Source organism: Anolis carolinensis, chromosome 3, assembly GCF_035594765.1.
Source record: "Anolis carolinensis isolate JA03-04 chromosome 3, rAnoCar3.1.pri, whole genome shotgun sequence".
NCBI classification, from domain to species: Eukaryota; Metazoa; Chordata; class Lepidosauria; order Squamata; family Dactyloidae; genus Anolis; species Anolis carolinensis.
Genome location: NC_085843.1, coordinates 95,242,517 through 95,269,329, shown reverse-complemented (window position 1 = coordinate 95,269,329; position 26,813 = coordinate 95,242,517). Strand labels below are relative to the sequence as shown.

The window sequence follows — 26,813 nt, the reverse complement described above, 5'->3', positions numbered from 1 at the left end:
GTGTCTAGGCAACCAGGGGAAGACGCTGCTGCAGCCCAAGGCCTGGCATCCAGGAGGCGGGGCGCGAAGGCATGTTCAGCAATGTTCGGATCGTGTTGCCTGACGAAGACGACGACGAAGACGAACTAGGCAAACGGAGGCGGAGGTAAACATGGCCCTTGATTCCGGAAGCCTGGTCTCGAGCTGAGCAGAGGGACTCTCGCTTCTCCGTGTGAATGAGAGAGCAAGAGGAAGCGTCCCAAGCTGGATCTATACTGTAGAATAAATGCAGCTTAACTCCACTGTACAGCTTCCTCAGGTGACAGACAAGGTGACTTGGTATCCCCATACCACCAACAACTTGCCACAATTTATTGTGATCCACACAGTCGAAGGCTTTAGAATAGTCAATAAAACAGAATTACAGTAGAGTCTCGCTTATCCAACGTTTTGTATTATCCAACGCAGTCAGTGTTTTTGTAGTCAAATGTTTTCAATACATTGTGATGTCTTGGTGCTAAATTCATAAATACAGTAGTTACTACAAAACATTACCATGTATTGAACTGCTTTTTCTGTTGATTTGTTGTAGAACATGATGTTTTGATGCTTAATTTGTAAAAGTAGAAAATAATTTGATGTTCAATAGGCTTTTCCTTAATTCCTCCTTAATATCCAACATTTTTGCTTATCCAACGTTCTGCTGGCCCATAAACATTGGATATGCGAGACTCTACTGCAGATGTTTTTCTGAAACTCCCTACCTTTTTCCATTTTCCAGGGAATTTCAGAAAAACGTCTATTTCTGTTTTATTGACTATTCTAAAGCCTTTGACTGTGTGGATCAAAATTAATTGTGACAAGTTTCTGGTGGTATGGGGATTCCAAGCCACCTTGTCTGTCTCTTGAGGAATCTGTATAACAACCAAGTAGCAAGACCATGGAACAACAGAATGGTTCAAGATTGGGAAAGGAGTAGGGCAGGGCTGTATACTCTCACCCAACGTATTTAACTTGTACGCAGAACACATCATGCGACGTGCGGGGCTTGATGAATCCAAGGCTGGAGTTAAAATTGCTGGAAGAAACATTAACAACCTTAGATATGCAGATGATACCACTTTGATGGCTGAAAGCAGGTAGGAACTAAGGAGCCTTATAACCAAGGTGAAAGAAGAAACTGCAAAAGCTGGGTTGCAGTTAAACATCAAAAGAAACCAAGATTATGGCAACCAGACTGATTGATAACTGGCAAATAGAGGGGGGAAACGTGGAGGCAGCGACAGACTTTGTATTTGTCAGCACAAAGATTACTGCAGATGCAGACTACGGCCAGGAAATTAGTAGATGTTTACTTCTTGCGAGGAGAGCAATGACCAACCTCAATAAAATAGTGAAGAATAGAGACATCACACTGGCAATGAAGACCTGCATAATTAAAGCAGTGGTATTCCTCATAGTAACCTATAGATGTGAAAGCTGGACCATAAAGAAGGCTGAGCGAAGGAAGAATGACGCTTTTAAACTGTGGTGTTGAAGGAAAATTCTAAGAGTGCCTTGGATCGCAAGATCAAACCAGTCCATACTCCAGGAAATAATGCCCGGCTGCTCACTGGAAGGATATTAGAGGCAAACATGAAGTACTTTGGCCACATAATGAGAAGACAGGAAAGCTTGGAGAAGAGAATGATGCTGGGGAAAATGGAAGGAAAAAGGAAAAGGGGCCGACCAAGGGCAAGATGGATAGATGGTAACCTTGAAGTGACTGGCTTGATCTTGAAGGAGCTGGGGATAGGGACGGCTGACAGAGAGCTCTGGCATGGGCTGGTCCATCAGGTCACGAAGAGTCAGAAGCGACTGAACGAATGAACAACAACAAAATAGATGAGACCAAAGAGGATTTTTTTTAAAATAAAGACCGTACATATAAATCAAAATTTACAACAAACAAAAAAAACAAAAAACCATTGCCTGAGATGCATAGAATGATTTCGGACCGTGTAAGTACAATCTCCACATCTTATGTAGCAATATAAATGCGGGTGGAAAAGTCTCTATGTCAGCTATCTTCTAACAAAAAGGATGAAATCACAGAAATCTGCCATGGAGCTTGAAGGGCGCATCTCCCTGGGCTATCTACCCTGCCGAGTCTCTATTCCACTGCAAGTAGCAGGAGGCTGTCCACAGCATCCAGATGCGCCCGGTTCAGTGCTGCCAGATATTAACTCTTGTAGTTGCCATTTTGTCACTGTCATAGCAGTGGCGATGAAGTTCCAAAGTTCCTTCAAATAGTTGCACAGTGGATGGGATATTTGCTACTGCTTCTCGCCATATATATAAGCGGAACAATGATTTCTTTGAAGCACCTTCCCATATTCTTCCTATTTATGAAAGGGAAGTATTAAAAAGCCTATCAAACAAGTCCCAAATGTCAGGGCCAGCCCACTTTGACTAGGACAACTTTGAATCTGTCATCTTGGCTTAGAGACTGTCCACATATCTATTGAAATAGAGATAATCAGCTTACAGCCATACTTTTAGGGCTGGTTCTACACTACAGTTTGGAACTGGTCAACGTAGAATTGCATAATATATGTGTCTACATTGAACATATAATGCAGTTCAAAATTTTATTATATGGAAGTGTAGATCCAGTCTTAGGCAGCAGGACTCTACAAGATGGATATGCCAAGCTTGTGAATAGATTGCTGATTCTGTAGTGACTAGAGTACAGTCTACAAGTCTCCGTGAGCATAAATGTTTTTGTTCAGGTAATTGTTATGTATGTGTTTTTTCAACTAGAAACCTAACACAACACCAATATAATGTATGTATTGCTTTCCCCTCATCAGGATTGCAGAAGAGCAAGCAGTTAAACTTATTCAGAGATTCTGGTGGACTCACATAAGGAAAAGACTGTTTAAACTTCTGAAACACACCATTCGTGCGGCAGTAGGTTCTTATACTTCGTGATGTCTGACTAGATCTGACTTTTTCTTATCACTCTCACTGTTTTCAAAGTCGGCCTTCTGTTTTGCAGATGCACTGAGTATGAAAATTAGGCTGGGGACTGAGAACAGGAATACCTCCTATACTAAGCAGAAAATGGTGTTTGGGTTTTTGTTGCTTTCAATGTCTGATAATATATGTATGAATACTATAAAACTAGCTGGAACTTAGGACTGTGCATGTGTGTTGCCCTCAGTTTGTGGCTGTTCTTTGGCAGCAAAAAACAATAACCCAGAGAGTTTGCCAGGCGTCGACTGCATCCTGAATTTTTTGAGAAGCAATAGAATTGTTGTGCCAGAAATAGATATTACTGCCAGAAAGATGAATTTCTGTGGAAGGCAGAGAAGCACATGATGAAAAACGCAATACCAATATTATATCATAGTTCACTCAAACTCCAAACTTCGGTGCCCTAGGTTTTTTTTAACTTTCTTATAGTTTTTTTGTAGTTACCCGATTAATTTCAAATATTAGTATTCTACTTTTTAAAATAAAAACTATAATTGAAATAGATAACTGAAACCAAGATCAGTAAGAGTGCGATGTAATCAACATGACTATACTAATCTGAAGAAGAAATCAAAAACAGTAGCAGGTAATCATGATTTGAAAGCAGTATACAAGGCCCTGAGATTACCAATATTAGGGCTAGAAAGGCTGGTTCAGTGAAACGTTGAGGCCCACTACCAAAAAGATGCTATTTTCTGGGCTTTTTTTTTTCATGTCAGGAACGACTTGGGAAACTGCAAGTCGCTTCTGGTGTGAGAGAATTGCCCGTCTGCAAGGACGTTGCCCACGGGACGGCCAGATGTTTTTGATGTTTTTACCATCCTTGTGGGAGGCTTCTCTCATGTCCCAGCATGGAGCTGGAGCTGATAGAAGGAGCTCATCTGTGCTCTCCCCGGGTTGGATTCGAACCTGGCAGCCTTCAGGTCAGCAACCCCAACCTTCAAGTCACAAGGCTTTAACCCACTATGCAACCAGGGGCTTACTTGACATGTGGAAATTGAACTCAGAAATGAAGCATAGTACCAAGTTAATTCATCTGGGTGGGATGATTTAATATTGAGGTACTGTACTTGAAAAATAGGACAGCTTTAAACATGAAAATTAGCTTCTTAAATTGAAGCTGAAAAATAAAATATCAGATAATAAAGGATGAGATGTATTTTGCACCAACTGAAGTTTCCAAGCCATCTTCAAAGACAATCCCACATAGTATGTATTTTACCAAACTACCCTGAACATGTGTATTGCAGGAATGACTTGGGCATAGATGTTGTGCCAATGAAAGCAGCTAAAAAGTATTCCACTACCTGTTGCTATTATTTCATATTTCATCATTCCCAGGCCCAACACCCGCAAGGGATTGTGATTTTCATAATCTTCCTTTCCTGACAAAAGTGAAACTTCCAACCCTCAAGAGAGTAGTAGTGGGTTGGAACTGTCTGAAGATAGCAGGATTTGTTTGGTTTAAAACCTGTTCTTTCTACCCTGAACATTATTTCTATTTTTTTTTTTTGCAAATTTGAAGTTAACCTGAACATGCTGATATCTTTCTCCTGTAACCCAATAGCTTCATTTTGCTATAAAGCTATACAAACTCAGCATTCGGATTTCCTAGTAATACAACAATAAAAATTATGATAAAAACAAAACATACTACATTTTAATTGAGCAAAAACTATTTATTTCAGGAGCACTGCATTAGCCATGAGATTTTGAAAAGAGTGAGTCCTTTAGAGGCCGAACTTCTTAAAGAACCTACTATTCAGTATAAAGTCCGATTCAGGTAACATTGATATTCAAGGTGATTTTTGTTCAGTATTGTCTTATCTTCATTCATTATTGATCTGTCATATAGCTTGAATTTGCATATTCATTCTGGACTGAAGTTATAATATAGAAATCCAACACATTTAATGCCTGGGGACGTATTTTTACACTGCATTTGGATTTTAGGATGTAATTGTTTTGGTTGTCTTTTTTACTTTAGACTTCAATTGAATATTTAAGACAGTTGCAAAACACATTTTTTAAATTCAAAAGAAATGAAAATGGTCTTACCCATGGCTGAATATGAAAAATAAGCTGTTCTGTCATCTTACCTCTTGGTGTTTTTCCTCCCTTCAGATTTGCTGGGTCTGTTTTCCCCCCTTTTATTGTGTTCAAGATATTTTGCACTCCAGGAAATCAAGGCAGTCAGTACATGAGTGGGAAAACAGTAATAACATCAACAACCAAGGTGATTTACTGGCTGTTTATCTTGGTTATTTCCAGTATAGTGAGCTGGTATTGTCACTCTCTTCAATCCAATGCTTTTGGACTCAGCCGAATGAAGGTTGTTGCTGAAAGGTTGGCAAAGCTGTTAATAATAATAATAATTATTATTATTATTATTATTATTATTATTATTATTATTATTATTATTATACTTTATTGCCCAATGCCCAAAACAAAAGCAGAATAAAACAATTACAATGGATATAAAAACAAAAACAATGATAACATCAATCAAATAAAATAAATAATTTAACATTTTAAATAAAGTAAAACCCATAAAACCAGAAAAAATGGGTAATGATACAACATCAACCACTAAAAATAAAAAGAGTCGAGCATATAAAAAAAATATCAAAAGTTTTTAATAAAGTGCCTTATCAAGTGTCAGAGAGTTAACGGGGTAATATGGGATAGGGTAAGGTAGGAAGGAAGTAAAGTGTTAAGAAGTAATGTCTCGGTAAATGGGTCTATCATGTTGGTGATTGTTCAAATGCACACTGAAATAGCCATGTCTTCAGCTGTTTGATAAAGGCAGACAGGGTTGGGGCCAATCTAATCTCCCTAGGGAGGGAATTCCAAAGCTGGGGGGCCACTACAGAGAAGGCCCTCTTCCTCGTTCCAGCAAGCCGAGCCTGCGATAGTGAAGGGAATGAGAGGAGGGCCTCCCCTGAGGATCTAAGAGATTGTGCAGGCTCATAGGGGGAAAGGCGGTCGCAAAGGTAGACGGGTCCCAAGCCATTCAGGGCTTTGTAAGTGAGTACCTGGAAAGGAACTGGAAAGTGAACAGCAGCCAATGGAGCTCCTTAAACAGGGGTTGACTGCTCCCTGTAAGTTGCTCCAGTTAGCAGTCTGGCTGCCGATCGTTGGACTAGTTGTAATTTCCGGGCCATCTTCAAGGGCAGCCCATGTAGAGAGCATTGCAGTAATCCATCCTGGAGGTAACTAAGGCATGGACCACCATGGCCAAGTCAGACTTCACAAGGTATGGTCGCAGCTGGCGCACAAGGCCCTCCCGGCCACTGCCAACACCTGAGCATCAAGCATCAGCAATGAGTCCAGGCAGACCCCCAAACTGCGGACCTGCGCTTTCAGGGGGAATGCGACCCCGTCAGGCACAGGTTGCCACCCTATGCCCCGATCGTCCGAGCGACTGACCTGGAGGACCTCTGTCTTGTCAGGATTAAGCTTCAGCTTGTTCTTTTTCATCCAGCCCAGCACAGCAGCCAGGCACTGGTCCAGAATCCGAGGGGCTTCCTTGGATTTTGGTGGAAAAGAGTAGTAGAGTTGAGTGTCATCTGCGTAGAAATGGCACTGAACTCCAAAACTCCAGATGACCTCACCCAGTGGTTTCATGTAGATGTTAAAAAGCATGCGGGACAGAATAGAACCTTGTGGGTCCCCACAGGACAATGGCCAGGGGTCCAAGCAGGTGTCCCCCAGCTTCACCATCTGGGAGCGGCCCTCCAGGAAGGACTAGAGCCACTGCAAAGCAGTACCCCCAAGGCCCATCCTGGAGAGCCGTCCCAGAAGGATACCATGGTTGATGGTAACGAAAGACGCTGAGATGTCCAAGAGAACCAGCAGGGTCACTCTCCCCCTGTCCAGTTCCCTGCTGAGGTCATCCACCAAGGCGACCAAAGCCGTCTCGGTACTGTGCCCAGGCCTGAAGCCAGACTGTGACTGGTCAAAGAAGTTGGTGTCCTCTAGATATCCCTGGAGCTGGGAGGCGACCATCTGCTCTAGTACCTTGCCCAAAAACAGGAGGTTAGAAATTGGTCTGTAGTTACCCAAAACTGAAGAGTCAAGGGAGGTCCTTTTCAGTATCGGTCTTACTATAGCCTGTTTAAAGCATATTGGGAATATCCCTTGGATCAGCAAGGTATTTATGATAGCCACAAACCAATCAACCAGCCCGCCATTGGCCAGTTTGACCAACCAGGAAGGGCGAGGGTCCAGAGCACAAATGGTCATCCTCACAGCCCCAAGGATCCCGTCTACGTCTTCAGGGCAAACAAGCTGGAACGAATCCCACAAAATCTGACAGACAGGTGCCTCGGTTACCTCCCCTGGCATTGCATTTAAACTGGAATCCAAGTCGGAACGTATCCAAGTGACTTTGTTGGCAAAATGGTGCACGAACTCGCTGCACCGAGTTGCCGAGTCCTCAGAGAGGTCCCCCACCTCAGGGGGGTGCAGGAGCTCCCCGACAACCCAGAACAACTTTGACCATCTAATAGTTGCAGACGCTATGCGGGCAGTCGTGAAAGTCTTCCTGGCTGCCCGCAAAGCCATGGAGTAGGCCTTAATAGGCCTCTACCCTGTGCTCAGTCGGAGACGTCACGAGTTCTCCTCCAGTGGCACTCTAGTCCTCTTCTCTTGGGTTTCATCACAGCCAGCTCCTCAGAGAACCAAGGAGCTGACGTAACTCTACGCAACGAAAGTGGACGCTCAGGGGCGATCGTGTCTAATGCCCTGAGCATCTTGCCATTATAGCGATCCATCAGGGCGTCGACAGGAACATCAGCCTCCATGACAGGAAGATCCCCAAGAGACCTCGAAGCCATCCGGATCCATTAGTCCCCTGGGGCGGACCATCTTAATCGGTCCACCACCCCTGCGAAGGTTGGAAGTCACGGTTAGTCTTAAACTGATCAGATGATGGTCAGACTATGACAATGGAAGAATGTTTTGGACTTCCACTCCAACCAAACCACCGTCTGCCACAAAGACTAGATCGAGTGTGTGCCCCGCCTGATGAGCGGGCCCCGATCCTACTTACAATCCTCCTTACGATCCTACCCACCAGAATTCTGAAAATTTATTCTACTATGATTGAGCATCCCTTATCTGAAAATTTGAAATCCTCCTAACTATGGAATTGTTCACATGCGTGGCTAAGATAGTGGCACCTTTACTTTCTGATGGTTAAAAGGTAAAGGTTTTCCCTGACGTTAAGTCCAGTCATGTCTGACTCTGGGGGTTGGTGCTCATCTCCATTTCTAAGCCGAAGAGCCGGCGTTGTCCATAGACACCTCCAAGGTCATGTGGCCGGCATGACTGCATGGAGTGCCGTTACCTTCTGCCGGAGCGGTACCTATTGATCTACTCACATTGGCATGTTTTCGAACTGCTAGGTTGGCAGAAGCTGGAGCTAACAGTGGGCGCTCACTCTGCTCCCGGGATTTGAACCTGGGGCTTTTCAGTCTGCAAGTTCAGCAGCTCAGTGATTTAACACACTTCGCCACCGGGGCTCCTCTGATGGTTAAAGGCATACACAAAATCATTAATTGTATTATGTATAAAATTACTTTCAGCGCAATGTGTATAAAGTGTATATGGAACATAAATGAATTTGGTGTTTGGACTAGTGTTCCATCTCTAAAATATCTCAATAAGTATGTATATGTTGAATACAGGTATTCCAAAATCTGAAAAAAATCCAAACCACTCCCAAGCATTTTGGATAAAAGAGACTCAGCCATTATTAAAACCTTCCATTTAAATCAAGCTTTGAAATAGTCAAAGAATACAACATAATTTTCTGCTTTTCTTCTTCTTTCTTGCAACTCTCCATGCTGCCCAAAAATGTGATCCAGAAATATTCTAGAACTGATTTGATGTTGTAGGGGGAAAGGAATCATTTCCATTCTGGCCATTCTTATAAAAGTGCTTTGGTCAGGTGGATCCAGCTCTTCAACAGATTAAACAACTCTTACACATTAGTACGTCATCGTCTCACTCTTTCAGTCATTTTCGACTCTTCGTGACCTCATGGACCAGTCCACGCCAGAGCTCCCTGTCGGCCGTTGCCGCCCCCAGCTCCTTCAAGGACATTAGTACACATTGAAGCAAACACATTCTTCAGTTTGTTTGCTACTTTTGGGTTTCATTTTGGGATATAGATGGGGTATAATTAAATAAAGTTAATAAATAAAGCTATAGTGTAACCTTTGGGGAGTTGTTTTTAGTTTATACAGTAGTTTACAAACACAGCCTTAAACAGTTAAAATGTTTGGCCCAGAACTCTCCTATCATAATGGCTACTGGTGATACTAGTGTTTTCCCCCACATGCTCATGAGAGGGTTTTTTAAGTTATCTTCTCACGCTTCTACCTGAGAACTCAAAAGTGCAATCTGAAACTCTATTGAGCTGAAGTAATTGTTCTGTGTTTTTTTTTTAAAAAAAAACAAAAACAAAAAAAAACAACTGCTTCTATATAGACCTGTGATAAGAAAAATTGTGGGAATAGCAAGTATTTCCCGGTTGCAGTTTTATTTTTGGTAGATATTGCACTGCCTCTTCAAAATGATTTTTATTAGTATTTTATTATTATTACTATTATTAGCTGCAAAAATTATAAACAGCATAGCAGTGCTGCCAAGCAGAAATTTGTTCATGATTGAAGTGGCTCTGAGAAGATAAATGCTATCTTTGGAATGCAGCCTAATGAATTAATTATCCATTTTCCATCCAAAAAGCAAATGTGTGGATTAATTTCAGTTCTTATTGGCTCCCTGTCACAGGTAGTTTTCACATTGTGCTTTTTCCTGTCAGACCAAGACTTGTGTGTTTACTGGGCATTTTCTGATTCTGAAGGATGAAGTATGTCCCCTCCATTGCTCTTTAAATGTCATTTGTATTTTTTTTTGTTATTGATATTTCTTGCCCATCATATATACATTACCTTCTAAAACACAAGATCATGTTTAATACATGCACACATTCTGTCTAGAGAATGTATTCACACACTTTTTGAGAGAATAAATCAGGTTTAAGGATGTTTGACTTCCTCGTGAAGATTATTTTTAGCATCTTACATTAGGTTTGTGATGGAATAAAGCAACATTGACACCTTTCAAGTATTGACTATGGTGGCTTGCAAATAATTATCCAAACTGCTTTAGAGAATGCATCTTCAAATGATATTAGCATTTTTAGATTATTAATGGATGCAGGATTTTCTTTACTGTAATTTTTAAGTCAGAAAGGTAAAAAGGGAAAGGATTCCAGAATACAGTGAAGCTGATACTATTTTGCTCTATTTTTTTCTAATTTTTAATAGGCAGCTGTTGATGCTTGCAAGTTAATGGGATATCGGAAGTATTACAATCAGATGGTGTGGGATGAGCTGCAGTACAAGAAATATGGAATAATAGATGAGATTGATATTGCTACAATAAGAGACCATGTTCAAGTAAGCATCACTTATATAGTTTCCACATCTTTTGGGGAATCAGGTAATGAAAAAAGCAGGTCAGTTCCATTTTATTTTCTAAAAAGATAAATAACAACATAAATTATGAAGACATACAGACGACAAGGAGAGATGGAGCGAATGGATGAATCTGAGAGCTGTTCTCAATCTCAGATCAAGGAAGGGTTAGAGGAAGATGAACCAGATTAAACTCATAGTGCAAAAGAGCTGGATTTCAGCAATTACACTGTTCTGAAAATAATGTTTTCAGGATTCAGTTAAATGCATAAACTCAAATAACATATCCTAGAAAAAAGATTATTGAAGAAGTAAGCATTTACAGTGCAGTCCTATTCATATTTACTATACATTAATTTTCACTCTACTGAAGGGGTTTACTCATCAGTAAATGGATACAGAATTCTCACTTTGTGTAATTAACAATAGCTGATTAAAGTGAATGTTTACACCAAAATCAGTTAAGGATTTCTGTATAAATTCTCATAAACGTTTTTCTCCTATGACTCTCTAGTATATCAGCCGCCTGGATGAGACCCCTGCAAACTTTGGGGGTAGGCATAACTATTGGAGAAAACTATCATTAGAACATTTTCCTAGGACAATGATCATGTATGACATCATGGACTATGCACAGTCTGGGAAGCTGTCTGAAAGACTAAGGCGAGAGCTGCCTTTTCTGCTGTTGAGGCCACAGAATGAAGAAGTGTCTCGTACTCAGTTCCTGGCCGTTTGTCAAATCAGGTAAATATCAGTGGTTATCTTTGCTTTGCAATATCTATTTTTCTACTCATGCATTTTAAAATATTTTTAACATAAAAAGGAAGCCTGTAAAATTAGTTTCCATATTTTTGTGGCCAAGTAGGTGCTGCTTTTGAATAGGCCAGTTAACATCAGCCTGGATCAAATGGAGCCATTCTTACTTCATCTGCAAAGTACAGTAATCCCAATTTTGGAGCGGTCAGTGGTGTATGGTATACTTATTTATGTTTTTATGTAATATGCCATGGATTTTAAACCCACTGTCATTTGTATGCTTTATTTTCCATTTCCAGGAAACTAATTTTCTGTCTTGTCTGATCCCTTTCCCAGTTGGTTAGAGTGAGTTTGGTGACCCTATGAGTTATTTTACCCATTCCTTCCTCTGAAATATAGCCTACAGCATCTACGTATATTCACTGGCAGTTTCCCATTCAAGTCCTAATCAGGACTGACTCTGCTTAGCTTCCAAGATAGATGGGATCTGGTGCCTTTAGGAATTTTAGGCCACGGTTCATGTGTACTAACCAAATATACACTGACCATGAATTTGCACCAGAATAAGAACTCACAAAAACTATTACCAGGAGAATACTACAGCAGCATGTAACCAAAGTAACAGACAGATAAAACAAAGTGTGGGAGAGTAGAATTGAGAAAGTGCATCACATCATTCCCAACTCATTCTTATCTCTTGATACAGTACATTGTCACACCAATAAAAAGATGCCATTAAGTTAAAGCATCTGTATGAAATCAGTGGAGAACACTGATGACTCATTCTCAAAGCTACAACAGGGAATTAATTCTGCAGCCAAAAATGGCATATTATCAAAACTAAATTAGTTTCAGGAAGGAAGCATATCTCAAATATCTAGTGGGATACCATGTGAGTAGAGTAAAGTAATATCCCTTATTGTTGTAAAGGGGACCTCAGTAATTAAACATTTTGCATAAGGGCCCAGGTATTGCAAAATGTTCCATAGTGCAAACAAAACCCCATAGCAAAAGTTACCGTAAAAAGTTGGATCATTTTTCTCAGAGGGTTTGTATAAGTACTCTCTTTGAAGAATCCAGACATTAGACATCTCAACAATACTTGTGTTTGCACCCCATCCAAGTAAGCCAAAAGTGGGAGCAATAGTGGGCTGCAAAGTAGATCTTAACACATCCTTTCCACACAATTAATGGGTACACTGAACACTTAAGCACTCATGGCCATAAAGTGCCTTCATCTGTTGGCTATTCTGTAGGTTAGGAAAAAGGTTACAACTCTCTCACATAGGAAAGTCCCTGTTGGTTTTAGACCGAGTACTTAAAGGCAATGGGAGGCATAATTATCTTTATTAAGAAACATTAGCCCAGGCATGAGCAAACTTTGGCCCTCCAGGTGTTTTGGACTTCAACTTTATAATTCCTAATTTATAAATACCGGACCCGGAACTGCAGTAACATCAACTCAGATCATTTTCCAATTCCTGACATTAGAAAAGCCGCTAATAGAAAAGCTGGTAGGCTTGTAGGAATTGTGGGAGTTAAAGTCCAAAACACCTGGAGAGCCAAAGTTTGTCCATGCCTGCGTTAGCCTAATCCTACTATTGTCAAAATACCAATGACCCATCTTTCCATGCTGGATGAGAACTGGAATGTGTGGAGAAGAACAAAATATTGTAGTGAGAGCTCTATTACAGATCCTTATAATAGATGAAGAAATACCGGACCCGGAACTGCAGTAACATCAATTCAGATCATTTTCCAATTCCTGACATTAGAAAAGCCGCGAATAGAAAAGTGTGCCTGATGTATGCAGAACACAGAAAGACCTAGGTTCCAATACCTTTTTTCTTCCACTCAGCAAATCCTAAGTGAGATAGTAACATTTCTCCATTACAGTTGCCCCATACCATATTTTTTATCTCCCCAAATCATAGTTGTAATTTGCAGCACCTACCAAGGACTAATACATTAAGTCTTACTTTGAAAGAGAATCTAAAATTGCAAACCACATGCCCGCAACAACTTGGGTAATTTTTAGATCTGTTAGCTGACACATTAACATGATTTTAAGCATTCCGCATCTTTTCTGTGTTCTTTTTTATTTAGATTAAGAGATGGATTAAGAGAGGGGCCCTTTCAGTGCTGTTCTGCACCATTTTTTCTTCTACCAAAATATCTTTTTCTTCCTATTGTTATTCAAATAGAAGTGCATACAAGAGAGAAAGAAATTATTTGCAAAGCTATTGTGTGTCTCTAAATGGTGTTATTTGCATGAAACCAAAAACAGACGGAAATCCTTACAAGTTATTACAAAGCATATTGGAAAACAACATGGAAAGGATTTTCTGGAATAAGGACTGATGAAACCAGAAAAACATTTAACAGAGGGTCACAGAATTAGACTGTGGCACCTATACTCATTCTGTATCGGTGCCACAGTCAAATTCTGTGGCTATCTGTTAAATATTTTGCTGGATTTATTTTACAATTTTTACAAGCTGGACTAAAAGAATACCTGGCTATTCAAAGTGTGCAGTTTATAAAAAGGGGTTTCAGCTTTTGTGCATCTATGTATACATTACTTGAGCCTTGTCTATTCATTATTATTATTAATATATTATTATGATCCAGACAATTTCATACTGTGTCTAGCAGCTATTCTTTTATGGAATGCTAAGCATCATTGTTTCATTGCTGTAAGGCAGAAATATAGAAACATGTGTCCTCCAGTTGTTGTTAGACTGGAACTCCCATCATAGCTGTACTAGCCAGGGCTGATGGGACTTGCTGTCCAAAATCATCTGGGAGATCACATGTGCACGTACCTTGGGAAGTTTGACTTGGCCATGGTGGTCCACACTCTGGTTGCATCTTGTTTGGATTACTGCAATGTGCTCTACGTGTGGTTGCCTTTGAAGATGGCCCAGAAGCTCCAATTAGTACAACGGGCGGCAGCCAGACCAATAACTGGGGCAGCGTACAGGGAGCATACTACTCATTTGTTATGCCAGCTCCACTGGTTGCCAATATGCTACCAAGCTCAATTCAAAGTACTGGTTCTGACCTATAAAGCCCTAAACGGTTCTGGTCCAACTTACCTGTCCGAACGGATCTCCCCCTATAAGCCATCAAGAACCCTGAGATCGCCTGGGGAGGCCCTGCTCTCGGTCCCACCTGCTTCACAGGTGCGGCTGGTGGGGACGAGGGACAGGGCCTTCTCGGTGGTGGCCCCTCGGCTGTGGAACACCCTTCCTAGTAACATTTGGCAGGCCCCGACCCTCTTGAGCTTTAGGAAAAATGTAAAGACGTGGCTCTGTGCGTAAGAATTCAACGAATAAGTATTATGTTCTAACATGGCCCGAACTAAGGTTTATGTACGAGGTATTTGGATGAATGGACTGAATTATTTATGTGTTTTAAACTTTTTATAATGTTTTTAATTAAGTATTAAATTGATGTAATTGTGTTGTTTGATTTTATTGAATTCATTTTTTGGGCACTGAATTTTGCCAACCATGTAAAACCGCCTTGAGTCCCTACAGGTGAGAAAGGCGGGGTAAAAATGTTGTAAATAAATAAATAAATGTGCTGCATCTATGTTGGTAGATATTTGCAGTGACTTGAGTATGTTCATGATGTGACAGAAGTGTGCTTTCACAGTGCTTTGCTTTCACCGATTCTCATGTTGCAACAATGTAGTGAAAAATGTGTTCATTTAATAGAGATAGCACAGTATTTTGTCTAATAATAATGTTGGCCTGCCTTTGCAAGACTTGTCTTGAACCATTAGGATTAATATTCTCTTTCAGTGTATTTATCCTAACATTAAGACTGAAGATGCAGTGATAAAGCAGAAATTAAAGCAGTGATGCCCCCATTTCCATGTGAAGATTGTTGAATGTTATTCAAATTTAAGAAACAAAACATAAATGCTTTTCTAGATCCCCCACGCCGTGTCCCACAACTGCTTGTCTTTCAAAAAGAGACCGCACATCACTCCGCAGAATTTCTGAACGTCGCTCATTTCAGGCTCGGCAGAAGGTTTCAAAAATGAGGAAGGTCTACAAGACCAAGAAAGGGGAGGTGAGTGTGTGCAAAGAAGGATAAATGTTCTAAGTACTCATCCATCTCACCAGTTAGGATGCTACCAGTGTGTTTTCTTCCTTGAAAATGTATATTTTGTTGTTAGGATATTCTGAGACCTTTCAGACATTTTAACAGTGGCAGCATTTTGTTCTACATAAAGGCACATCAGAAAAGTGAAGGGATCAATGGCTACTATACTCAGCTACTTTTTAAAATTTGTATTTCTAATTTTGCAAATTATTTTTTGAGTAGATGTCTGAGACAACAGATAATGGTATCCACTTAGGGCGGCTGGGAGATAATAGACCAGTTGTACAGTCTTATATAGCCTTATGGGAGGGATAGAGGTTCTGAGGGTCATGGCAGAACTAGCATTTGAAGTCAAAGACGTATCTATCAGATCATGCATTCACAAAATAAAAGATTGGTTTTTAGGGAATGGGGATGACAGAATAGTATCCACAACTTGAAAAATGGTTTAATTAAACCAGTGCAATTGTATTTTCATTTTAGACTGCTGACTTTGCACTGACATACCCTTATCAGTGGCAAAAACAAGGATTTTAATTGGGAGATATTATATTAACAATTACAAAACTAATTCCTTCTTTAAGTAATATATCCTTTTGTTACTCAGGAGGAGTTAAATCACCCAACTTCAAGTTATCATTTAAGAAGTTTTCATTCACCGACTGATAACGAAAGCCTATTTTCAGATGAAGACTGGGAGCAAGAGGCAGTGAGACTCTATGACTGGGCCAGATCACTACGGAGTGAAGATATTGAAGAAGGCTAACTCACGAGAAATCTGTATGCTTTTTAAAAAGCAGATAAAGTTGTTCTCCATAGCTAGGATTTGGCTGTAGTGCTGTGCAAACAGAGCCTTGGCAGACCATGAACATAATATGAACATTTTCTCTCTGAATTTAAGAAATTCATAATAAACCACCAGAAACTGCAAAGTGTTCTGTCATTTTGTACAATAACCAATTTGTTATAGTTGTCTTTGTCAAATGCATGCAGGTGGACTACATAGACAATAGTTCATGCTATAATAAAGTTGTTTAAGTGCCACAGCACTCAACTGCTTTTGCTGAAGCAACCTGACATCCCTTTGAAAATAATGAAGGTGATTATTGTGAACAAAATAATTAAGTTAGTAAATATAAAGAGAAATAAAAGCAGAAGCTATAAAATCAGAGTTATTCAACATTTTGAAAATGATAAGACCACAATGTTTTTAGTCAGGTTATGGATAAGATAAAGTCAGTAAATATTAGGAGAAAGTAATACTCCCTTTGACTATTATTGCTGTGAAAAATAAAGACACGGAAATATAATTTGATGCAGAAAAATTTAGCTGCTGAACTTAGTGCGCCAATATCTACCTACAGTATACAGAAAACATTCAAGAGTTGGGGTTTTTATTTTAAAGTAATAAAAAAGTATTTTGCTTCACTCATGTACTAATTTCAAAGTGATTAGATAAGCTACAAATCTCTAGTCTCAGAATAACAGCAGAAAAAGTACAATTATTTCGCAATGGATGAACTAAACATATTCAAACAAATTTCTGTAAAATGTCAATAAGATATCACAGTATTTTATTTTTGTTTATTTTAACAAAATAGAAGTGGGGAAATAATGTATGTTAGAATTTCAGTGAAGTCATTTCACAGTATTATTTCAAACATCAATCTCCATGACCTCAGAGAGGGCAGGGTTTTGGAGCTTAAGGCATATAGAGAGCAAAACACTCTAAAGAACAAGAAGATGAACATAAAGATTAAAAATATTTTATTTACATTTTACTTTATATACAATTTTACATCCTTTCTTTTAAAAACAATAGAATTCATAAAACATGTCTGAACATAATGCATTCACAGCATGAACAAAATTAAAGTCTGCAAACCAGTGGAAAGGAAAACTATATCTAGAAAGTTTTTTTTTTTAAAGAGTTTTATAGCAGCTCCGGAAGTTACTAGAAAAGTCTCCTGGTAGTGCACTTTGGAGTCTGTGTTTGGTTGATGAGTGCTGTTTTAATTGAATTTTAGTTGTTTTATATTTCTGTTTTATTTAATTGTATTTTAAATTGTGTTTCATTTTATGTTGTTTTTAGGCATCTTGTGTCATGCGTAAGCTGCCACGAGTCCCTTTGGGGAGATGGTGGCGGGATACAATAATAAAGATATTATTATTTAAACAAAATACTTGAATTGCTACAGCACATATCAATTTTTTCTTCAAATTAAGCTGTCAATAACATCATGTATGAAATATTTGCCACCACATCCTCACTGCAAAGCAACACTGGATTATACAGATTTAACTCTTTCTGTCACTGCTGTTCCCAGTAATATTTTTACTAATATTTCTTCCAGACTTTCAGTGGTTTCTAAGATTGACAGTTGAAGAAACCCAGCAAAGAATATTATTCCAGTCACAATTATTTTTCTTCTTCGACTCTTTTCTATACAACCTGAACAAAAAGCTGATAAGACACAACATAACAAAACAGGATTTTTCCCAGTCTGACATTTTAAACATCCAATTACTTTATTCACTTGTATATTGGCTGTCAAATTATCCCACACATGAGCAATCTTGTTGAACCAACTGTTGCTCTGTGCAGAATGAACAGGAGCAATTCCTGGAAAGAAAAACTATTAAGAAAATAGTATTTTTTTCATTTAATAACTAGCAGTGGCAGGACTCTGTAATATTAAGTTTTGAATCAGTATTTTTCTAGCAGTGATTAAACTGGCTTAACACTAATAATGAACATAGCTATATTTTTATTTGATGTGTAGGTGTTTGCAAGCTTTTATAATGTAAAGCTTGTCTAAGGCAGGGATAAGCCACTCCCAGCACAGCAAGTGATGCAACATTCTTGCAGTTTTGATTTTCCATTAAAAAATCTATTTTTCTCATTTTCCAGAGCTGGGAAGGAGGGGATCTTAGACTGGCTGCACTTTTTGTACCTCTGGTCTGGGGAAAATATAGAATCAAGCTGCATTGATGTGAGAAGCTGAACTTTTAAAGGTTTTTTAGACTACAGAGATAACTGGAAAACCTTTGCACTCCTACCACTAAAAATCAAGTTTCAGCTTTTGTGTTAGTATACAGAATATAGAAATATTTCTAGATCCAAGACACCAAGTTCTTCAGAGAGCCTTAGACCTTAAGTGGAACATGAGCAGCAGCATTTTCTAGCTAGAAAACCAAAGCTTTCTATCAAGGTAAAACATGTTCCTCCATAACTACTAAACTCTATATATAGCCATCATGAGTGAAGTAGTGGTCTTACAATACAGTGCAGATTAAACAGCTATTAAAATCTGGATTGTGGTTGCTGTCCATATTGAAGCTTGTAGTTTGACTATTTGTTTTGGCACTACTTAAGAATCCCAGCTGTCATCACAATTCAAATGTAAACCACTGAACTCATTGTTAGCTACCTCAGTACTGCTCCTACTGACTGCAGCAGCTCTTTAGGTTTTTAACGTTTCCAGATGCCAAAAATTAAACTTGGAAACAGCAACCACACCATGTCCTTAACCACTAAAACTATGAATGCACATCTGACAAATTCTAGTGCTTCTTAATAATATATGCCAGTATTCAGTGTTAGCTTTTTAGTTGAGTAAACTCCCCTGGCCCAATCATTCAAACTGATAGAAATTTCATCCATGCTCTGATCCCTGGCAGATTGGGCCTTCTGCTAATGCAAATAATGGTTGGCACTGTAGGTGCCATGGAGTTTACAACCATGGCAAGTGTCACAGTTATGGCTAAGTAGTGGTTGTGAATACATAACAATTACAGATGAGTACACCTAGGTAACTGTTCCGTAGTCATGACTGCTACTTAGTCATGGTTGTGACACTATTGGCACAATTATAAACATACTGACCCACATCTACAGTGCAAGGCATTACCCGCATGAGAAGGATGCTCATTTGCTGCTAATAGGAGCACAGATGAATGACATTCCTACCTGGTTAGAGGAGGGTCAGACCAGAAGAGGTTAGCTAAATATATTTGACTGAAGATGCATATAAAATGTAGATTTAATGCCGTTTGACACTTTAATTGCCATGGTCCAATGTAATAGCATTCAGAAATTTGTACTTTGGTGAGGGACCAGCACTCTGGCATAGAAGACAAAAGACCTTCTAAAACTAGAACTCCCATGATTCCATAGCATTGAGCCATGGCAGTTAATGTAATGTTGAACTGCATTAATTCTACAGTATAGATACACCCTAAGTAGGTGATAGAAGATACTGACAGCAGTGCAGAAAAATGACTACCTTGAAGTAGAACAGGTTCTTCCATACCACTCCTCCACACACTTCTCCATTAAGAACAGGCCTACTTAGGCAATATAAAGAATGTTTAAACCAGTAACATGGTAATTTGAACAATAGGAAATACGTTGTATATCAATGATAGCCACCATGTTAACAAGTAAAAGAAATATTTGGGCAGATATGAAATCGGAGCCTCTGGTGGCCTAAGGGATAAAAGCCTTGTGACTTGAAGGTTGGGTTGCTGACCTGAAAGCTGCCAGGTTCGAATCCCACCCGGGGAGAGCGCAGGTGAGCTCCCTCTATCAGCTCCAGCTCCATGCGGGGACATGAGAGAAGCCTCCCACAAGGATGGTAAAACATCAAAACATCCGGGCGTCCCCTGGGCAACATCCTTGCAGACGGCCAATTCTCTCACTTCAGAAGCAACTCTGGTTGCTCCTGACATGAAAAAAAAAGATATGAAATTGCTCATGGTCCCATGCAGCATAGTTTGAAGTTAAGCTACAGTGAACACACTGGGTTTGTTTGCATATAAACATGTAGGTTGCCAGTAGGCAGCCAGTCTTCAACTATTATGGTGGAATGGAGCACAGGAGTCAGGTACAATCACTGAAGTTCCACATAACTGGTGAAAATGTGTTTTATGTCTACACCAAATACTTCATTTCTGATCATGCTTTTGTAATACTGAAAGTAGTCCATAAAACCAGAACTTGTAAAATGTCTAAACTTTGCTCCTACTTGTGCATATAGTGCTAAACCCAAGATCTATGTTATATGCCAAACAGGCTTTTAAAGACATTTAAAATCAGTCTTGTTCCTTTAAGCCACATTATATTTCTATGGCACCCTGTCTGAAATTTTACCATGTCATTATAGACCATTAACAAATAAATTATGTTTCTCTGTGGCAAGGTGAACAAAATTTTAAGCAGCCAGTGAAGAATTGTTTGAACTAGTCTTAAAATTAACTTGGGAACCAGTAATGTCTTAAGTGGCCAAAAGCAGTATCTTGTAAAACTGAAATTCCCTGACTATCCTGCACACAGAAGAGTAAATACCACTGAGACTGTCACAAAAAGGTAAAGCACATTCCATCAAAGGGACATGGGCAAAAAGTATCTAAATCTCTGGTCCATCTTCTTCTAGCTGTTCAACCACTGAATTGACATTTTAAGCAATGTTACACAAGTATCACCCTTTTTGTCTAGCTCTATTTTATCATTCCCCTTTTCTCTTTTACATGATTGCCTCGCCTCTCTTTATATGGGTATAGATACAAATGGACTTTCATAACAGTTAAATCATCAGTGTGGTATGTGGGCAGGGTGACTGGAGGGGAGCTGTAGGCAAAGGGAGGAGGTGTAAGTGACAATTTCAATGATTTACATGTTTGTCATTTAAAAACAATTTAGAATTCAGAAAATCAGTGTACAGAGAGCCACCATTATATCTGCACAAAATACAATGATGCAATATAGAATCAGAAGGAGTGAGAAGGGCGGGATAGAAATATTGGAAATAAATACAAAGACATTTTAGTTTTATTTACTCAAAATTGTCCCCACGCACGCACACACATTAATCTGAGAAAGAGGGTCCAAGCTTTCAAGTTCCTGATGAAGACCTTTGGAGAACCTGACATGTTGAACACTTGAGACATTTCAGTTGGCCTTAATATTGCTCAGTTGGGTTTTCCCCCCTCACTGACCAATGTAATGATTTTAATAAATAGGTCTGCAGTTGCACACAGGAGGTTATCAAGAACCTCGTAGTGTCTTCTGATTCTTAAGTATTACTGAACTCTAAATATGAGAAATTAAAATTCTGAAACAGCAGTGGCTTTCTACATCATGAACTGGTATGTAGGTTATATATTTTGGGTTCGAATGAGTTGTGCTATGCAAAGCTCCTTCAAAGTGTCAAAAATAATGAGGAAATATGTTACTTATATGGTGCTGTTGTGATAAAAGTTAAACAATGCAATAGAATTAATGGAGGGTGTTTTTTTAGAGTTCAAATGTACAGCACAAGCTAGTTGTTGCTCAACTGTGCTGCTTTGGACAACAGGCTGAGTAAATGAATGCCCTCTAACCCTTTTTAAAAAATCCTTGAGCTTGTAACATTAGCATAGTGTGATAGGCAGAAAAAGTGTGAGTAGAACTTTCTCAATCCCGTGTCATTTTTGTTTGAATTCAATTTCATTTGAAGATACAGGTTGCCTACTTTATATTTTTGCCCATTTCTCAATAAAAGATAGTTAATCCAAAACAGATGAAAACATCATTTTATATACGCTGGTTATAGAATAATATCATTTTAGGAACAGTACATGCATATTTGGTCTGTGCCATAAACGTCGTACAGTAGTTGCTTCTGCTTAGGACATGTAATTTCATATTTCTGAACACACAACTATTGGTTGACAAGTGTCAATAAACTGGCTTGCTATTGGAAGGCAATGAGAAAGTTAGATCAAGTAATTATTTAAAATATTCTAGCACCTTAGTCAATAGAAATATAGATTATCTCTATAATAATCCTCTGTAATGGACAGAATTATAACATTTCAGTTGCTCATTTATTGTCTTTAGTCAAATGTTTTTTTCTATTTAATACAGTAGGGGTTTTGAGAACTTCTAACATGCATACTTTTGGACTCCAATACATATAGTGATTTCCAACTCGGAAATGCTGTAACGAAATTGTAGTGTTTCTGCCTCAATGGTTTGGGTGAGCTACCATTATGCCTTCGCAACAGTTTGCACAGTATAAGTAACCCTGAAATCACCAAAGCAAGTTTTGAAAAACATTTTTACACGTGACAGCTACTGAAATGACAGGATTTCAGCTCAGTACTAGATATATTTTTAGTGATATAATCCACTAATTTACAGATATATCTGTAATCTTAAAAAGTGCTTATAACAGGCAGTTGCTCAGACACCCCAGGCATCCCTAAAAGAACTGTGAAGTCAGCAGTTATGTTTCAAATTAAGTTGAAAATAAAATATGTTTTCTCAAATCAACAGTTTTTTAAAAGATCTCAATCAGTGCAAAGAACTATTTCATTTTAATTTTTATAACTATAATGTCTAAGGGAGAGCGCAGCCACCCTTCACGCAGAAAAGTTAGGGATCATTATACACATCTTGGATACGTACTTCAAGAAGAAAAGACCAAATGAGTTGGGATCTCTGGCTTGTTTTCAAAAAGATGAAAAAGTGCAGCCTCAACATCATATAATTAGCTTTAAAAGGATTTCAAGTGTTACTGAATCAATCAGTATATATATATATATATCAAGTATAAAAGTTTATATTGATAGAATGAGGCCTCCAATCACCCAACGAGTTTAAATATATGAATGGGTGCTATTACAGCTAAAATTCAACAGATATGACTGATATCCATGTATTAGGTAAAAATAGACTTTTAGAACTGCACATAAAATATGCATTGCATCTTGTTCCTAATACTGTATTCCTGTATGTGTTCGTAGGTATATTTTATTCACAAACCACAATGCAGACAAAAGGCAGCCTAGAATTTATTTTAGTAGAAAACGTTCAGTGTTATTTTTAAGAAATGTATATTTTTCAGCAGACTTACTGGAACTCCACAAAACGAAGGGGAACATCATGCAAAAAATTGAAAATGTTTGAATTGTCACGAGAGCCAAAGTGAGGAGTGTCAAACTTCATACGGAGGCATATAAACCAAAAGAAAAAGATTGAAAGAGTGGGCAATGTACAGGAACAAATTAAAAGGCCTCTTTCACTTCTACATGTGAAGTCAGGCTATTCTAGTAAGACTGCTGATTTTTTTCCTGACACAGTTTAAAAAGTTAAAACGCACAATACAATATATATGCTCTTGACCCACCTTGCAAATACAGTATATTCCAGTGTTTCCTGAAGCATGTGTTGTCTTCACTCACACAGAATGAATATATTAAATGGAATTAAAGCACATGAAATGGAAGAACTTCTACTTTCTTCCCTCTCAGAACACACAGTAAGGGCATGTCAAAAAACAAAAAACAAAACCACAGTTATTGGCATTCCTAATTAACTTGGTAGATGCATTCCCTGTACACTCTTTTCTTCTCTTTATTAATATGAGGTGTATTACACAGGATAATTTCTTCAGTGGGTTTAAATCTGTTTCCCGCCCCCCTTTCCTACCCCTTTGTCCTATTCCACATATAAACAGCTTTTTGGTTCTTCTTCTTTTAGCTGCATCGCCTAACATGTTCCAGTACATACTCAGGAAAGTGCAGGCTACAAACTTGTAAGCCATCTAGCTTGCAAGGCATTCTTGGATATTCATCTTCTTTCCATTTATTGTCTTCAGGATCAAAAGTGAGAATTGAATCACTGTAGTGACCATTGTAACAAAGTCCCCCAAGAACCATTATCTGTTTGTCCAGGACAGCTACACCATGACCACTTCTTCCAATTGGCATAGAAGCCAAAATAGTCCACTGATCAGAATCTGGATCATAAACCTCTGTGGAAGGGCACCCTTGAGACTCAAAAGAGGCCCTTAGGATTACACAGACGCCTCCAAAAACATAAAGTTTGCCATTATAAGAAATCATCTTGTGAAAACATCTTGCATAATTCATTTTACATTTGTTTTCCCAACAATTGGTGACCACTTGAGTCCTCCTTGTTCGCTGCTCCACAGTCCCTTCCTTGCTGGGATCAAACACACAGACCTGCTTGGAGGTGGAAGAGGATGTTATTCCGCCAGTGATATATAACTTGTTGCCAAGAACAGTTCCTTCATGTCCATATTTATTCACCGGATAGGGGTCCACAAATTCCCATTTATCTTCTGTTATATCATAACGTTCAGTTGAGTAAAATGTTTCATCTCTTGTCCTTCCAGCCACTGCATAGATGTACCTTCCAATAACACCAACAGCAAATTCTGAACGTGGCACAGACATGTCTGCCATCCGCAACCAAGAGTTTTGCCTCGGATCATATCTGAACACTTTTGAAGAAGCATGAAATTCGCCATCTGGTCCCAATTCTTCCCCACCCAATAAAAATACAAAGTTATTGACAATAGCAAGGCAGTCTGGTCGTAAAGGTACTTGTGGGCCTTCTAGCTCCCACCAGACCCTTGGCTTGTGTAAGAGAAGGATCTTATTATTTACCATGCTGTGTCCTATCATTCCTCTAAATACTGCAGTCTGGGGTTTGGCAGAACGGATGCGATTTGATTTCATTTCCATCAAAGGCTGCTGGTGCACACTGTGGAAGTAATTCATAGCTTGTTCCACCTCATGCCGCAATTGCCGGGAGTAACGATAAAATTCAGATGTTTTCACCTAAGGACAGAGCAAAACATGTGTGTGTTGACCAAGATGGTATGGAGGAGAAATGTCTCTGAAACAATACTGCCTGATTTTACATAATTAAACTATGATGTATAATCATGGCGCATGTACAGCAAAGAGTTACTAACTGAAGGCCTAGTTCTTTTTCTCACTTTTCTAATAGTTGCCCTGCTTTATCATTACAGAACCGATAATTACTGGACTAACAATTATTGGATGCAATTACTCCCCACAGACCTTTCTGCCAATGCATCTAAAATGTGCCACAGAAGATACCTAACCAGCTTTCCTCAAAACTCCCATAACCCCACATAGTCTAAAGGGCACTTAATTACAGAACCCTAGATTAAATAGGCCATCACTTTTCAAAGACATTTTAAAATGTTTAGAATGTAGTGATAGTTTAAATAGCATCCAAAATAATTCAACTACTTTCTGAGAGTTCTAATGCTTGCAAATTAATCCCTTAAAGCAGTGGTTTTTCAAATGTTTTGGACTTCAACTCCCAGAAGCATTTGTAATCATGGCTAATGGTCTGGGGTTGTAGAAGAAATTATTTAGAGGACTAAAGATTAATAAGATTAATAGCCACTGCTTTAAAGGCTACCCTGTTTGTTTTGGTATTTCAGTGACCCAGCAGGCCCTCCCATGTAATTGTGGGTTTTTGCTCCTCAGGCCTTCAGGCCAATCTTACCATGCCTCTTGGTTACCACTGAATCCAACAGTGCAAGGATCTACACAAGGTTCAACAATTTGACTGCTCTGAAGCTCAAGGACAACCTCTAGTTGTACCTTCCCATGTCCACTTGCAACAGTAATTAAATAGAAAAAAGTTAAATAGTTTTTAATGGCTTCTTTTAAAATTAAGATGGTTTTTATCATATTCTCTGATATAGAATGAACAAGTGGGATAAAATCATTTTACAGTTGCAGGATTGCGAATATCCACTTTTGACCACCAAAACCTGAGGCTGTGATATTACATTCTTTAAAGCGACCACCTCAATGATCTGAGCACAGGTTCAAGCTATCTCATCATTTAGGCTCTGAGAGATTTCAGAACAAGCTGGTTCTTTAAATGTGTTGTTAAATTGGTATATATCTGTGTGTATGGCTGAAATGTACATGATTACAAGGAGCTGAAAATATTTCAGCCATAGATAGATATAGATCTATTTATTTGCCTTATTTCTGCTCCGCCTTTCTCCGCCCCGAAGAGGACTCAAGGCAGCTTATAACATCAAGTTAACAAAACACATTAAGACAAAGACCTTTTCAGAAATTCATTTCCTAAGTCTAAACACTTTCCACACTTACCACCTATTAGCAGATTACATATTAAAATTAAATTTTAATTTTTCAACTTAAGCTTTCCCACAAATTCTGTAAAGACATATTAGCCATTGAGAGTATTTCCTATTGCTGCTGCATATGTGGGAACAAGTTAAAAGGTAAAATAAAGATCCTGACATTTTAATTCTTTGTCATTTGCATGGCAATCACAGTAATTAACTGAATATGAGAAAGTGTCTAATTTTTAGTAGCGCTTACACCATCCCAGTTTATATTCTCAGATAGCCTGTTTCTACAGATCTAAAAATAACTATTCTGGAACATCACAGGTTTGCCACATAAATTTTATTGTCTGTTTCCCTGACCACCATTTTATAAAAATAACACCAAGGTTCAAAATGCATATATTACATTACCGTAAATAAAAATAAATGAAATGTTTTAACATTACAAAATTACTGAAACAATTTTTGTCAAACCTCTTTAAGCACTGGAATCTAACCAAAGTGGCACAGCATGTAAGAA

The 26,813-nt window shown here is 38.7% G+C and overlaps 2 protein-coding genes across 7 annotated transcripts in view; one reads left to right on the top strand and one right to left on the bottom strand.

Annotated features, from left to right (window-relative positions):
- The first annotated feature begins 13 nt into the window (after positions 1 to 13).
- Positions 14 to 16,288, top strand: c3hxorf58 (chromosome 3 CXorf58 homolog). Its single transcript, XM_003218884.4, has 8 exons — positions 14 to 145; positions 2,832 to 2,931; positions 4,686 to 4,780; positions 5,122 to 5,233; positions 10,335 to 10,466; positions 10,999 to 11,228; positions 15,182 to 15,323; positions 15,964 to 16,288. Exons 1-8 carry the CDS (start codon positions 72 to 74, stop codon positions 16,120 to 16,122), a joined length of 1,044 nt encoding a protein of 347 aa, XP_003218932.1. The 5' UTR covers positions 14 to 71; the 3' UTR covers positions 16,123 to 16,288.
- An 818-nt stretch (positions 16,289 to 17,106) lies between these two features.
- klhl15 (kelch like family member 15) overlaps positions 17,107 to 26,813 on the bottom strand; it is a 34,305-nt gene continuing 24,598 nt past the window's right edge. For all 6 annotated transcript variants that reach the window (XM_008107322.3, XM_008107324.3, XM_008107323.3 and 3 more), the window contains one exon: positions 17,107 to 24,986. In XM_008107322.3, coding sequence (XP_008105529.1) covers positions 23,877 to 24,986 — 1,110 coding nt within the window. In that variant the 3' untranslated portion in view covers positions 17,107 to 23,876. The remainder of the gene's footprint in view (positions 24,987 to 26,813) is intronic.